General features: G+C 40.3%; 1 protein-coding gene across 1 annotated transcript in view; it reads left to right on the forward strand.

Annotated features, from left to right (window-relative positions):
- COL4A3 (collagen, type IV, alpha 3 (Goodpasture antigen)) overlaps window positions 1-14,154 on the forward strand; it is a 151,588-nt gene that overhangs the window by 127,033 nt on the left and 10,401 nt on the right. The window contains exons 34-44 of the mRNA XM_012642471.1: window positions 2,103-2,201; window positions 2,859-2,948; window positions 3,291-3,430; window positions 5,387-5,513; window positions 6,686-6,766; window positions 7,138-7,236; window positions 7,447-7,494; window positions 9,812-9,997; window positions 10,545-10,671; window positions 11,396-11,445; window positions 13,431-13,451. Coding sequence (XP_012497925.1) covers window positions 2,103-2,201; window positions 2,859-2,948; window positions 3,291-3,430; window positions 5,387-5,513; window positions 6,686-6,766; window positions 7,138-7,236; window positions 7,447-7,494; window positions 9,812-9,997; window positions 10,545-10,671; window positions 11,396-11,445; window positions 13,431-13,451 — 1,068 coding nt within the window. The remainder of the gene's footprint in view (window positions 1-2,102; window positions 2,202-2,858; window positions 2,949-3,290; window positions 3,431-5,386; window positions 5,514-6,685; window positions 6,767-7,137; window positions 7,237-7,446; window positions 7,495-9,811; window positions 9,998-10,544; window positions 10,672-11,395; window positions 11,446-13,430; window positions 13,452-14,154) is intronic.

Below are 14,154 nucleotides of genomic sequence, written 5' to 3' on the forward strand. Positions count from 1 at the left end.
TATTTAAATCTGAATTTCTGACTTAAAGATTTTCACTGCAAATGTGGAAGAGATATTGAGTGTCCAAATAAGCATGGTCATTGTCCTGACCCGAAGGAGTCTGCGTGGGAGACTTAGGCATATATATGAAAAGATAATAAATGAATAATACAAGGTGCAAATTAGTACTGTTACATTATTTAACAAAGATCTATGTAGCACTTACCACGTGGAGGAACTGTTGTAAGTTTTACAAAATATTGATTCATTTAATCCTTGCAACAACCCTAGAAGTAGGTACTATTGTTGTTATCATCCCATTCTACAGATGGGGAAGAGAGAGGTCAAGTTACTTAATGTTGCTGTGATAGGAAGTAGGTGATGGACATCACACTGATGTGGCTGGTTCCAAAGCCCACACTCGGCCTCGTCACTGTGCTGCCAGGTACCACTGACAGTGAGCCCTGTGGGAGCTGAGGGAAGTGGAAAACGTAGTGACTAGGAGAGTCAGGGAAACCTTCATGAAAAAGGACTTAAATTATGAGTAGGATTCAGATAAGCAAATAAAACTCTTGGCTTAAAATCTTTCCAAGGCTCCCTTTGCTTTAAGAATTCAAACTTCTTAGACTGGCATACAAGTTCCTTCACCACCTGTGCTTTGCTTAGCCCTCCAGCCACATCCGATGTATGTACTCAACCATTGTTTAGTGCCCGTGAACTAGCATTTTACTGTGTCCTGAATACAGAGGTGAGCAAAGCAGACTTAGTCTCCTAGTCACCATGAAACTTACAATTTGGTGGGTGGGGGAGACATTAATGGATCTGTACACATTTTCCCTATAGGCCAGACAGTAAATATCTTAGGCTTTGTGGACCACATATGGCCTCTGTTGCATATTCTTCTTTGGGTTTTGTTTTGTTTTTATAACCCTTTAAAAATGTAAAAACCATCCTTAGCTCTCAAGCCATGCAAAACCTAGCCAGATTGGGCCCAAAGGCTATATTTTGCCAATCCCTAGAAAACTGAAGTAAATGAACATGCTAAACAATGTCTATTTTTAGATTGTGATAAATGGCTTAAATGGAAAAAACAAAGGTTGCAAAACAAAACAATCTAATCTCTGACACTCATTACTCCTTTGCACATGCTCTTTTCCTGCCTGGGAACCCTGCCCCATTCCATGCCTTCTCCACCCAGTTAGCTCTCACTTGGTCAGCAAGATTGAGCTAAAAAATATCCCTTCTTCCAGAAATTCTTCCTTGGAGCATATTGTGCCCAACTCTATTGCAGAACTCATCTCACTGGACAGTAGTTGTTTACTTGGCTGTCTCCCCAAGTAAACACCAAAAACTTGGGGAAAGAGGACATGATTTATTTATATCTTCAGTCCTCAGCACAAGACCTATTAATTACTTGATCCATATGTGAATGAATGAATAAGAATATAGGCAGGAAAACAGCCAAAGGAAGTGAATCTGCTTGAGAAAAGGCACAAAGCCAGGCTGCAGACAGATGGTAGAATGCTTCATGCAGCCGGAAGAGTTTCCAATTTACTCTGTAGGTAACACATTCAGTAGAGATTTATGAGCAGGAGAAAAATATGATCAAAATCCTGTTTTAGGGAGAATAGAATGATGTCCTTGATGTTTGTGAGCTTTCCAGCCATGCAGAACTGGATTCAAATCCCAGTGTTATAGCTGATTGACAGTGTGACTTTGGGTAAGGACTTTGACTTACCTAATACTTAATAAATGATAATTTTAATACATGGATTGAGAATGGAATAGTCTAGATGAGAATAGGGCAGTAGATAGTGCTTTGTCTTTACTATATAAAAATAGAAGAGGTATTTAGGCTTCTACTTCTTAAAATGTTTTAAAGAGTAAATATGATGATAATTGCTAGCATTCATTGAGGACTAACTTATGCCAGGCACTGTGCTAATACTTTGCACGTATTATCTGATTTAATCTTCTTAAAAAGATAGAAGCCAACATCTACCTGTGCTCTTAACAGATATGCTATGCTGTCTTACAATAATATCCCATCAGTTTAAACCAGGATGTGGATGAGTCTGATAAAATTCTATCCTGTATTTTTACTACCTGGTTTTTAACTTTAGGATTTTCAGGAAATCCAGGTGAGAAAGGAAACAGAGGCATTCCAGGATTGCCAGGTTTAAAAGGCCTCAAAGGACTACATGGGCCACCAGGACCACCAGGTATAGCTGATTCTTGAATAGAAATATCGTATCTCAAGTTTTCCTAAATCTAAATGTAATAAAAAATTAAATTAAAATGAAGGTGTTTATAGTAGACATATATTGACTAATGGTTCCCTTTTCATCCTCAATATTTTATACTGGAATTGCTGGTATGTATTATAAATTACAATGTATCACAATACCACATGTCAGAGACAAAAATTAGATAATGCTTTAGACGTTTTCAGATTTGCCTCTTTCTTTTTTTATGCAAATTATTGAGTTTGCAAAATAATTTTTTAAATAATTAAAGTAGCCCACTATCCCCCATAACCACTTCAGTAACAAAATATGGCAATAAAACTTCAGTGTGCGGTTGAAAATATATTACTATATGGTCACAGGAGCCTACCCTTTCCTGCTGGTGTTGGTCCTGCAATGATTTTGATGTCTAAAATCCAGGCCTGCTGACAGGAATCTAACTTGCTCTAGTTTCAGTGTTCCAAATCCCCACTTCCCTCCTTATCTGAAGGCAAAAGGGAAGCTAAACAAGTACCTGAACCAGCTGATCTGGCTGTTCTGGATTCATTCATTCATGCAAGCAACTAATATTTGTTGAGCATATGCTGTACCTAGCACCTATGCAGGACATATGACTATTTATTTGTTCTCAAGGCCCCAGAGGAGATCTGGGCAGTATTGGGAGTCCTGGAGAACCAGGACCACGTGGCGTGCCAGGAAACGTGGGGAACATGGGTGTACCAGGTAATGCATAAGGTCCTCTTATGAGCCTCTACAAGCTCATGATGGGGGCGCAACTTTAGATATTCTGTGTTGTATGTTGTTTTAGTTTTCTACCTGGTAGAAAGTTTATGTAAAACAACTAGATTTGCTTTTGGGAAAATGTACTGTGTGCATCTAGAATATGAGTAAGAACAAAATAAATATTGATGCTATATAAGAACCAACCATTGTAATTACCTGATGCATTTGTGATTCTGAAGAACCAACTTCTTAAGAGAAGGGTGGTTTACACAAAAGTCAAAAATAGAACACTTCAAGATCCCCATGTTTACTTATTTTACCTGATTTTTCCCCTAATTTCAGGTTCTAAAGGAAAAAGGGGAACTTTGGGATTCCCAGGACAAGCTGGAAGACCAGGCCTCCCAGGTATTCATGGTCTCCAAGGAGATAAGGGAGAGCCAGGTTATTCAGAAGGTACAAGGCCAGGACCACGAGGACCAACGGTATATATAGGCCACTGAAATATTTATGTTTTGGTGGTAGGTTGAGCACGTTGAAATATCAACAAGTATCCAGATTCAACGTGGGCAGAGAAAATTGAAACAATTACTGTACTTTCAGGCAGTTATTTGGATTTTTAAATCCTATCTCCATGACTGAGGATGCCTGACTATCACACAGGTGTCAACTTCTGAAAGCCTCTTTCAGCCACCAAGAAATTTCTCACACTGTCCCTGCAATTTAAGTGTGCTGCCAGAAGGGGGCAGTGATTACAGGCCCACACACTTTAACAGGGCAGTAAGTTTCTTCTTGTGATACAAAGTGACCAGTGTTTGGTGTGGACTCATCCCACACAGACTTAGAAAAATAAATTTCCAAATCTTATAATCAAAAACACTTGTCTCATTAAAATATAACAAAGATACAAAATAAAATAACTTCAGAGCATCATTAGAAAGTGAACAAATCTGAAGATAAATACATTTATCTTTCTTAAATGTTTTAGAACTTTAAGTATTTTCATTCCATTACATAAAATATTTTTATCTTGTCTCAATGTTCTTGGTATTTATGCTCTGCCAAATTGAGGTTAGATGTTAAAGCCCTTGCTAGTGTGCTATATGAAGCAGCAACCAAATGTTTCAGTGGGGCTTGGTTGCTTTTTTATTTTTTTCCAGCCTTTCTGTGTATAGCAGTTACACTAAAAGCCAGAGATAGACCACTAGAGAATAATTAATAGAAATTCCTATAAGCAGAGGTTGTTAACCTGGGATTCCGTGGACCCCTAGCAAAATCTATGGGATCCCAAGAAACACACTGACCTCTTGAAATTAAATGCAAAATATTTCAAAGTGTTTTTGTAGGGGAGAGTATATATTTTCCACCATATTTTCAAGAATATATGACCCCCAAACATAAAAATTGTTACTTAGGGAACCCTCTCCCTCTCTTTTGAGCCAATAAAATACCACCTTTCTTAAAGATTTTCACCAACTATGTCCTCCAGTAGTAATTGCTAAAACAAGAAAGAAAAAATTGTAGACACCACACGGACACAAGAAAGTAACCATTTATTACTTGGAGCACAGACAAATTCCTTTTCTCTTTGTACTTAGATTAAGTTCTCAGAAACTTAAGAGTCTCAGGAGGAGATTCCTTCCACTGAGATATTTTCTCGATGAGAAATCCTATTTGAGTTAATTCACATCTAGTTAATTAATAGTTCCATTTAGATTTAGGGTTTTTCTAGGCAACCACCAGAAGAAATTTTTAGAACCATGCATTGAACAAATCAGAGTAAGAGTAGCATATTTTAATTGGCTACAATAGAAATTTTCTAAGTCTCCATCAAACCCATATGTTCTGGTTTTGTCATAAAACTAAAATACAGATTTAATAAATATTAAATCATTGAAAGTTTTTTTTAACGTGATTAACAGACATTTATCTGGATGTGTAGTATTTGTAGGACACATATCCACTTAGTCTATGCCTTTCTTACCCCCAGTTAGTCATCAAAATTTGTAATTATATATCTATGTGATTATTTAATGCCTATCTCCATACTGAAGCTGCCTGAAGGCAGGGGCCGTATATATCATATATCTGAATATGTTGGTCATTACATCCTGGTAAGAGCTAGCTTCATGGGTATGCAACCTGTACAGTGACAGAGGTCCCATGCTAAGAAGGACCCCATTCTTGGTTTAATGTTTTGCTGTTCCCATCTTGAACTTCTTAAAAAATATTTTAAAAGGGGACCATATTTTCATTTTGTGCAGGGCCCCACGAACCACGTAGCCATCGTGTTCCCGGCACCTATCATGGTGCTGGCAGATAGCAGACACTAAATACGAATTGATGAATGAATAAATGAATAAATGAATGAAGTTTATACTTAATTCTAATTGCATATCTTGCTTATATGAGAATTTTAAAGGTCTCTGACTAAATTTAAGGGGGATCCAGGATTGCCAGGTGACATGGGAAAGAAAGGAGAAAGAGGGCCACCTGGGCCACCTGGACATTTGGGGCCTGCTGGACCTGAGGGATCCCCTGGAAGTCCCGGAAGTCCTGGCCACCCAGGTGAGCCTTGGCTTTACAATTCTAAAAGCTGAAAGCATTCATTACTCATAGTAGGGCCTTCACCTCCTGGAATCATCTCAGTAAATAGAAAGCCATTTATGCTTTCATGCTGCAGTTGCTCTGATTCAACTTTGAACTTCAAATTCTAAGACACTAAGAAACAGGGAATTAGTCAGGAGGAGCCTGATTTTGTGATCAGCCCACTTGGTGGACTGAAATGTCAAAATCTGCTCCTATAAACAAAACTTTTGAAGTACTGCCTCAACAAATTCAGCCTAAAGACATGAAATGTTGGTTCTTTGCACAATTGCACGATGTTCGTATTAGTTTGCTAGAGCTTCCATGACAAACACCACAGACCAGTGGCTTACAAGGTAGACATTTATCTTCTCACAGTTCTGTAGGCATAAGTCCCAGGTCAAGGTATTGGCACCATGGGTTTCTTCTGAGGCTCCTCTCCTTGGCTTGTGGCTGGTGTCTTCTCCATGTGTCTTCCCTCTTGTGTCTGTGTCTCAATCTCTTCTTATGAAAACACCACTCATATTGGATTTCCAAGTCCCACCCTACTGACCTCATTTTAATTTAGTTTAATTACCTCTTTAACAACCCTGTCTCCAACTACAGAGACATTCTGAGGTGCTCAGAATTGACATGCTCAGTTAGGACTTCAACATATGAATTTTGGGGGGGAACAAAACTCAACCTATAACTGTGTTTTCTGTATCTTTTCTTCTGACATATTTCCAGATTAAACTTTGGCTTTCTTTCTTATTAATTCCAATTGGGGTTTAAGTTTTTGTATTTTTTTTTAAAAACAACTGCTGAACTATTGGGTTGCAGCTTCGGATCTTACTCAAAGACAATATTTAAACTAACTGTTCAAACACTGAAAGGGTCAATAAATTTGTGGTTAACTCACAATTAAAATAATAAATTGGATATTGAGTGGTCCATGTGGTTAGTGTACACACTCCTTTGAAAATAATTCAACGTATCTCTGCTGTGGTTCCCTGGGGAGACAGCAGCCAGGTCCAGAGCCTGGGGTGACCTGCAAAACAGAGCTCCTTAAGGCCAGCTTGAGCACAGGTGACTGTACAAACTGATGATTCCGGACATTATAATCATTTATCTTTTGGTGTTCCTTTTTCCTTCCCCTCTCTCTTCATTTCTAGGAAGGCCAGGTCTTGATGGTGATTTGGGTAATAAAGGAATCAAAGGCTTCCCAGGCCTTCCAGGAATACAAGGCCTCCCAGGTTTCATTTTTTTACTTTCTCTGTGTCCTTTTCATAAGGGAGGCACGTTTCTGCTGAGGTTAGAATCCCTGTACACCTGCTGCTCTATATAAGATAGCTCCCAGTTACTCAGTACCCAGACAAAAATGCAGAAAAGTGGGGTTAGATATTCCTACCTAATTCAAATATCTGCCAGTCTAAATATTCCAAAGTGATAATCCACATGATAGTATTAATCTGTGCATACTTTTCACTGGGAATTTAGCGTCACATAACTACAGTTCTAAAAAATGAGCACCTTTAATAAAATCCCACAAATCTCCCTGGTATTCTCATTAAGCCATTGGTAGGAAATATATCCTCTTTGTATGCCATGTGTTTGCTGTTTTCAGGCCTTCCAGGATTCCCCGGATCTCCTGGACCAGTGGGTATGAGAGGTAACCAAGGACACGATGGAATTCCTGGTCCACCTGGAGAAAAGGGGGAAACAGGTATAACTTGCTCCTTATCTTTGATTTACCAGTTTTGTTTTGGATAGAATCATTAGTGACATTGTAATCCTTCCCTTCTCTAAAGATTCTTCTCTGATAGAACTGATTATCTTTTACATGTTCTTGGTGTGTGATAATTAAACTTCCTTCACATATACATAATGTAATGACATTAGCCAAATATTAATTTACCAAAATTATCTCTTTCAGGTTTACTGGGGGCATACCCAGGCCCAAGAGGGAACCCTGGTGCTCGAGGTAAGCAGTCCTTGCGTGACTTGATGGTACACAGTTTCATATGCTTGATACATAAAATAAACCTAACCTAGTGAATTAAAGAAGTCCCAATGGTCATATAGGATATTTACCATCTTAGTAATCAATTGAAAATGTTTAATTATTACCGTCACAACAAAGGGAACTAATTAGAAACTGTGATCCAATTTTGGAATTTCTTTCTATGAAATCTTTAAACATAAAAAGGATTCTGATATATTTACTTTGTTGTTGATGGTTCAAATCTATCACCTCCTGAAAGGAGAGAGGTGCAGTTGATGGCTTCCCAGTGAGCATCCCTTCCCGCTGTCCTGCGACACAGGAGGAATCCTTTCCCACCGTGTTATCGTCATAGGTCTGCCTCCAACTCCCAGCCCCGGGTCGTGGTTCATGCTATTGTTTATTAAGGGCCACCCAGCAACTCTCTCAACATCTCAGACACAGCAATTTTCTGAACACGTCATTCAAAGTAGAGGCAAGTTTTTTGTTTGGAAGACTGAAGTCTGCATTTCTCATGTCAGTATTTTACAACACAAGCAGCTTCTTTTAACTATTTTCCATTTTGTATAGAAACCTGCCAGAAGAAATGTCAGATTGCTTGCACCTCTTCTTGACCCCTCTCAGCCATGGGTCGTGGACTTGGGAGTGTTTCGTTAGCAAAGAGGCTTAGACCCAGTGAAGGTCTCTAGCTACTGACACTCATGAGAACCAGCGAAGAGCAGCCCATGCTGCTAAGAGATCAGCTGGGCGGAGCTGTCTCTTGACTAAACAGTGAAAGTATGAAAGTAGACAAGAGCTTTTCTCTTCCACTCGTTTCTTAATGATCTGATTGTCCTTTTGGTTGAGTGCGGAGTTTGTGCGTCTCCCAGACCTTCCTCCCCAGTGAGCACAAAGGCTTTTCCTGTTCTACGATCTGGTTTTAGAATTGTGGTCAAAAGGAGAGTTGCTGTTCATGTTCCTAGGCTAGGCTTGCAGTTTAACCATTTGGAATGGGAACACAAGCTTTCACTAGGAAATAAAATGTGATATAAAACATGGTCGTATCTTAGGTAATAAAGCCTCAAAAATAATAAACAGCCGAATTACGTAAGTAAATGATGATGCACCTCAATCCCTCTAGGATAACTAAATATGGAGAAGAGTTCATTGAGACTTGGAAGGGATGAATCCTTTAAATGAGTTTATTCTCCCAAATCCTAAAAAGAAATCATGTTGCTGAGAAAGCAATCATTTTAATGAACATGGAATATACAACCCAAGACATGGTGGTGCTTCAGGGCATTGTCATACAAAAACAGCATTACAGATCTTCGAGTGAGTTGAAGTCATCTAAACCCTTTCTTTTAAAAGCATAAATTACAGGCATTAAAAAGCTAAAGAATGTGAATAGAGATAGGGCTAGCTAGTCAATATTCATCAATTTTATTTGCATCATCACCCTAAGTCTTCACTACACAGTAACTTCCCAAGCCCTTCCCTGAGCCATCAGCCTCGTTCTCACTGCTTCCTGTCCTTCCTCACATCTGCCTCCTATTTTCATGCCATTTGCTATTTCTAGAATAACACAGAGATGGGAGAGAGAAGGGAGAGATTGTTTTCAATGCTTATAACATTTTTCATTCATGAGTGTCAAAGTACAATTTCTTGAGGTTTTTTTGAGATAAAAAATATTAGTATTAAGTTATGATCTTTTTGGGGTCTTCTTTGGTAAATCCAAAATTTCTGCCACATTTGTCCCTCTCAGACTAGTGTTCCTGTTATGGGAGAGAATTAACCAGAGGACAGAATAAGGGTTGCAATTTTGTTGCTTCTTTGTCTGGGTTTAGCTAGATCACACTTCAAATGTACACATCAGTGCTATGCAATTTAGCTTTTTATGTCAGAGACTAAATAATGTTGTTGTATTTAAAGTTCATCAGATAATAATAATAGTGGTTTACATTTATATAACGCATTAGAACTGAGACCATGCTTTTCAGGTTGTATGTTATCTCGCTTGATCTTTTTAGAACTGAGCGAGGACAGGCATTACCTTCACTTTTAAAATAAGAAAACCAAGACTTAAAATAGTAAGTTAATCTGAAATGACTTTGCCAAGATCAGATGGCTAGTTGGAGGCAGACTGAGTCTCAACTCAGTTTTTATAGACCTATATTTCATTTACCAGCCTCTTTTTAAAATATATATTCTGAGTCTTAATATTTTCAAGTAAAGGTGCCTACCTTATCAAAGATAACTGTAAACTATAACTCCAACTATAGGGGCAGTAGAGAAACTTACTGAACCTTCTTCTTTGCAGGAGCCAAAGGAGACAGAGGAGTCCCAGGCTTGCCCGGCCCCCCGGGCAGGAAAGGGGCAGTGGGCGATGTGGGGCCTCCAGGGCCCATTGGCATCAAAGGACTCCCAGGGCCGCCAGGTTTTCCTGGTGCCATCATCCCTGGCCAAAAAGGAAATCGAGGTCCACCAGGCTCAAGAGGAAACCCAGGTATAGGGCTTACTTTTAAATAATACAAAAGAATGAAAATAATGTTTGACCTCAGAAGTTCTCAATCTCCTCTTCACGCTACCTCCTTCCTTCTTTTTTCCCTCTGATTTTCTCCATTCCTCCCACACCCAGCTGCTCTCACACAGAGTGCAATAACTCTCTTGGTGGTGATGAGACACAGGACCTGTTTGAGAGATCAGTAGTTATCAAATTAGCAAGCCTAAAAGGGAGATTTGCATCCATTCAATCTGTATTTACTGGGCTCCCAGTCTGGGTCAGGAACCAGGCTGGGCTCTGGGCAGCAGACACAGACCTGCTCTAACAGACCCTCATCAGAGAGAAGCAGTTCCCGCTTGCGCCAGGTGCTTCGCTGGCCTCACCTCACTCTCGCTTTACCACAGTCTCGTCACATGCCCCAAGAGAAGGGGACAGATGTTCTTGGTAATGATAAGGTTCAGGGTTTGTACTTGGTTAGTCAGAAAGAATCACTGATAGAAACTCCTACGCTCCCTTACTAACAATACTGACAGGCTTTTTGTGAATTCAGGTGAGCCAGGTCCTCCTGGACCTCCGGGGAGTCATGTAAAAGGCATAAAAGGAGAAAAGGGATTTATGGGCCAGCCTGGCCGAAAAGGTCTACCTGGAACTGAAGGAGACAGAGGGCCACCAGGTCATACGGTGAGTAAGGAAAATTATTGACTTACTACAATAAAATTGACTTAATATAATATTGACTTATTATATGTAATTGTTCTTATATTGTATATTGCTAATATAATAATACTGATTTATTATTATTTATGCAAGAATATTATACTCTTATAGACCAATTGCTGGGATCAGATGTACCTGAAGGCAGCAAAAATTTACAATTTTTGATGCATCTGTGCAGTGTGCTTAAATAGTCCAGAAGGTTCAGGAAGTCAAAGAATCTTAAGAGTTAGAAAGATCTGGCCTCTAAGAGCCTCTAAAACTTTGTTCCATGTGGGACTCACCTCTACAGCATTCCTGACCCTTGCTTGTTTAGACTCTGAACAATTCCAGTGATGGAACCTTCAAAAAGCAACTAGGAGTTTAGAATCACTCTAAATGATGGTGTCATTTTTCCCCTCTATTAATATGCTTTCCAAGTTATCTGTACCATCCTATAAATGTCTATTTATTTTCTCCCCACCACATACTTTCCAATGTTTCTAAATAGCTGCCATTTATTTCCAATTATTTTCTTCCTAGATAAATATAAAATTCAGTTTAACCATTCATCAGCTTGCTTCTATCCTGAATATACCCTAGTTTTTCCATATCTCCCTTAAAAATATAGCCCCTGGGACGAAGAAGAACTCAGTGCTCCAGCGAGTGGCTAGAGGAGGGAAGAGTCGACTGCCTGAACATCACCATTTTAGGAATCCCACCTAAAATTCCACTTGGGCCATCCGGCCACCCTGCCTGTCTCCACACTGAGCTTATAGTCAGCTAAAGCCCATGTGCCTTTTCCTCATGAACAGTTACTAAGTTTTCTCCAGTATTTCTTATCTAGCTTTTTGTTGTTGATGTTTGTTTATGTGTGATGTAAGGGCAGAACTTTCATATTTATCTTTCATAGACAACATCTTGTTCCTTTAGGCCCATGCGCCCAGCATGAGATCTCTCAGTTCCTACTGTCTCCCTCAGCACCATGGCCATTAAGCCATCTTCCCTAGCTCCCTCTTACCAGTGTGTTCACAGAGCCAATTCTTCTGTTTACATCAAATTCTTGGAGACAGATGTTAAAGAGATGGGTGTGGTCATTACTGAGGTCTACTCTGTGCCAATGGATAGAAGAATAAAAAGGCACAGCCCTTGGCCGGGCGCGGTGGCTCATGCCTGTAATCCTAGCACTCTGGGAGGCCGAGGCGGGTGGATCGCTCAAGGTCAGGAGTTTGAGACCAGCCTGAGCAAGAGTGAGACCCTGTCTCTACCAAAAAATAGAAAGAAATTATCTGAACAACTAAAAATATATATATATATAAAAAATTAGCCGGGCTCGGTGGCGCATGCCTGTAGTCCCAGCTACTCGGGAGGCTGAGGCAGTAGGATCGCTTGAGCCCAGGAGTTTGAGGTTGCTGTGAGCTAGGCTGACGCCACAGCACTCACTCTAGCCAGGGCAACAAAGCAAGACTCTGTCTCAAAAAACAAAAAAAAAAAAATGGCATAGTCCTTTGCCCCGGAGGAGCCTGCGATAAGGTGACGGTGATAGACATGGAGACAAGCTGTTTCTACTCTGTGCATGAAGAGGAATGGCGAGGGCTATGGCTACACACAGGAAGAGTATTTAATCCAGTCTGCAGAGGGAAGATGCCGAGGAAAGGTTTATCTTGGAGGAGATGGTGCCCAGCTGGAGTCTTGAACGATGCACGGGGGTTACCCAGAAAAACAAGAAAATAGGGGTAGGGGAGCCGGGAGGAAAGGAGCCTTTTGATGAGTGAGTGTGAGCAACAAGACACACGGCTCCGTTACTGGAGGTGAGCAGGGAATGAGCACATATCAGCTGGAGGCTAGAGGGCTAAGCAGGGATCAAGGCATGGAGGTCTGGTTTTCTAGACTAAGAAGCAGGACATCATTTATTTATTTGAGAAATATTTACAAAGCAGCTGTGTGTACCCAGATTTCTCTGGAAGCTGGAATTAATCCCTTAATGAACTGCCTTTTGATCTGGCCATTCACCAAGCTTTAAATTCATCCCGGCTGCCCTATGCAGCAGCATGCTGTCCACAAAGACATGGTGGGGAGATCTGTGCTTTGATGATTCATACATAAATATAGAACATCTATGATGTCACTCTGATTCCCTTCTCTACTAACCCATTAGTGATGGGTAATGAGGTATGACTCATACTTTGGTATGACTTATTGTTAAAAATCATGTTAAGCCCCAAGCTCTCTCTCTATTTGGTTCCACAATCTACCTTTTTTAAAAAATTTGTTTTGAAAAATGACATATTTGCCAATCTCCAGTCTGTACATGCTTCTCATATTCTCCACGGTTCTTTGAAAGTTGTTAACACTGATCCATGACCACATCTAAAGTCCTTCCAAGGACACGGGATGTGGAAAGTCTGGGTTGAAAACATGATCCTATTCAAACCCTCAGATGCTTTCATGGTCATCCATAGACTTCTGCATTTTGCATTTGAAAGAAAATTCTTGATGGATATCTCAGCTGGCCCTGTGCCCTAAACAGTTCTCTCCTTGCATAGAACACCTCCCTCCTAGTGCCAGGGTGGGGCTTGGCACCAGGTCCTCCTCCACATTTACCTTTGCCTCAAGAGAAAAGCAGATGTCAGAAGCCAGAGAGTTTTTGTGTGGGTGTGTGAGATGGGAGGGTCTCACTCTGTCACCCAGGCTGGTCTTGAACTCCTGGCCTCAAGCAATCTTCCCACCTCAGCCTCCCAAGTCTCTGGGATCACAGGTGTGAGCCCCCATACCTGACTCTCTCTCCTTTGTTAACTTCATACTGCCTTATCCAAGCAATAGGACTGTTCTTTCTTTGGTCTTCTTGCTCCAAAGATAGCTGGTTCAAAGGCTAGTTTTGTTCTTGGCATTTTTCATGACCTTCAGCTCATTGTTTTCAAGTAATAGCATTGCCTCAGTTCATACGGACAGTATACGAAGAATGAGGAGATTTTACATACATTTTGACATACAGCTTCCTCCTCTCTCCTCTTATGGCTTTGCTTAAACATCTCACGGCTACAAGAGCAATCCATGTGAGCCTCACAAGAAGGGAGCACCTCCTCCTAGCTCAGATCATTGCATCCTCGCCAAACGTGCCTGTCAAAAACTCTTTTCTGATGATCCCCTTACACTCCCATCCATGGACACTTTACTTTTCCCACCAGCCTGATCAAGAGTGATTTATAGCTCCGCCAGCTTAGTTAGAATGATGCTTGGGTGCTACGACTCAACAACAACTCCGTTGCTTTTGCAAGAATTACAAATACAAAGTAGAATTTTTATTCTGGCAGTATGGTGCCTATTCTTCTTGAAAAATCTCCAAATACTGGGAAGTTCCATTTAGGATACAGAATACCCAATTGCATCCAATACTGAAACAATATATACTGACATTAGGAGGAATGTTTGCTCTTGGGCTTAAGGGGAGTTTTTCATTATTTTTT

This window comes from Propithecus coquereli, unplaced genomic scaffold, assembly GCF_000956105.1.
Source record: "Propithecus coquereli isolate 6110/MARCELLA unplaced genomic scaffold, Pcoq_1.0 Scaffold18, whole genome shotgun sequence".
Classification (NCBI taxonomy): Eukaryota; Metazoa; Chordata; class Mammalia; order Primates; family Indriidae; genus Propithecus; species Propithecus coquereli.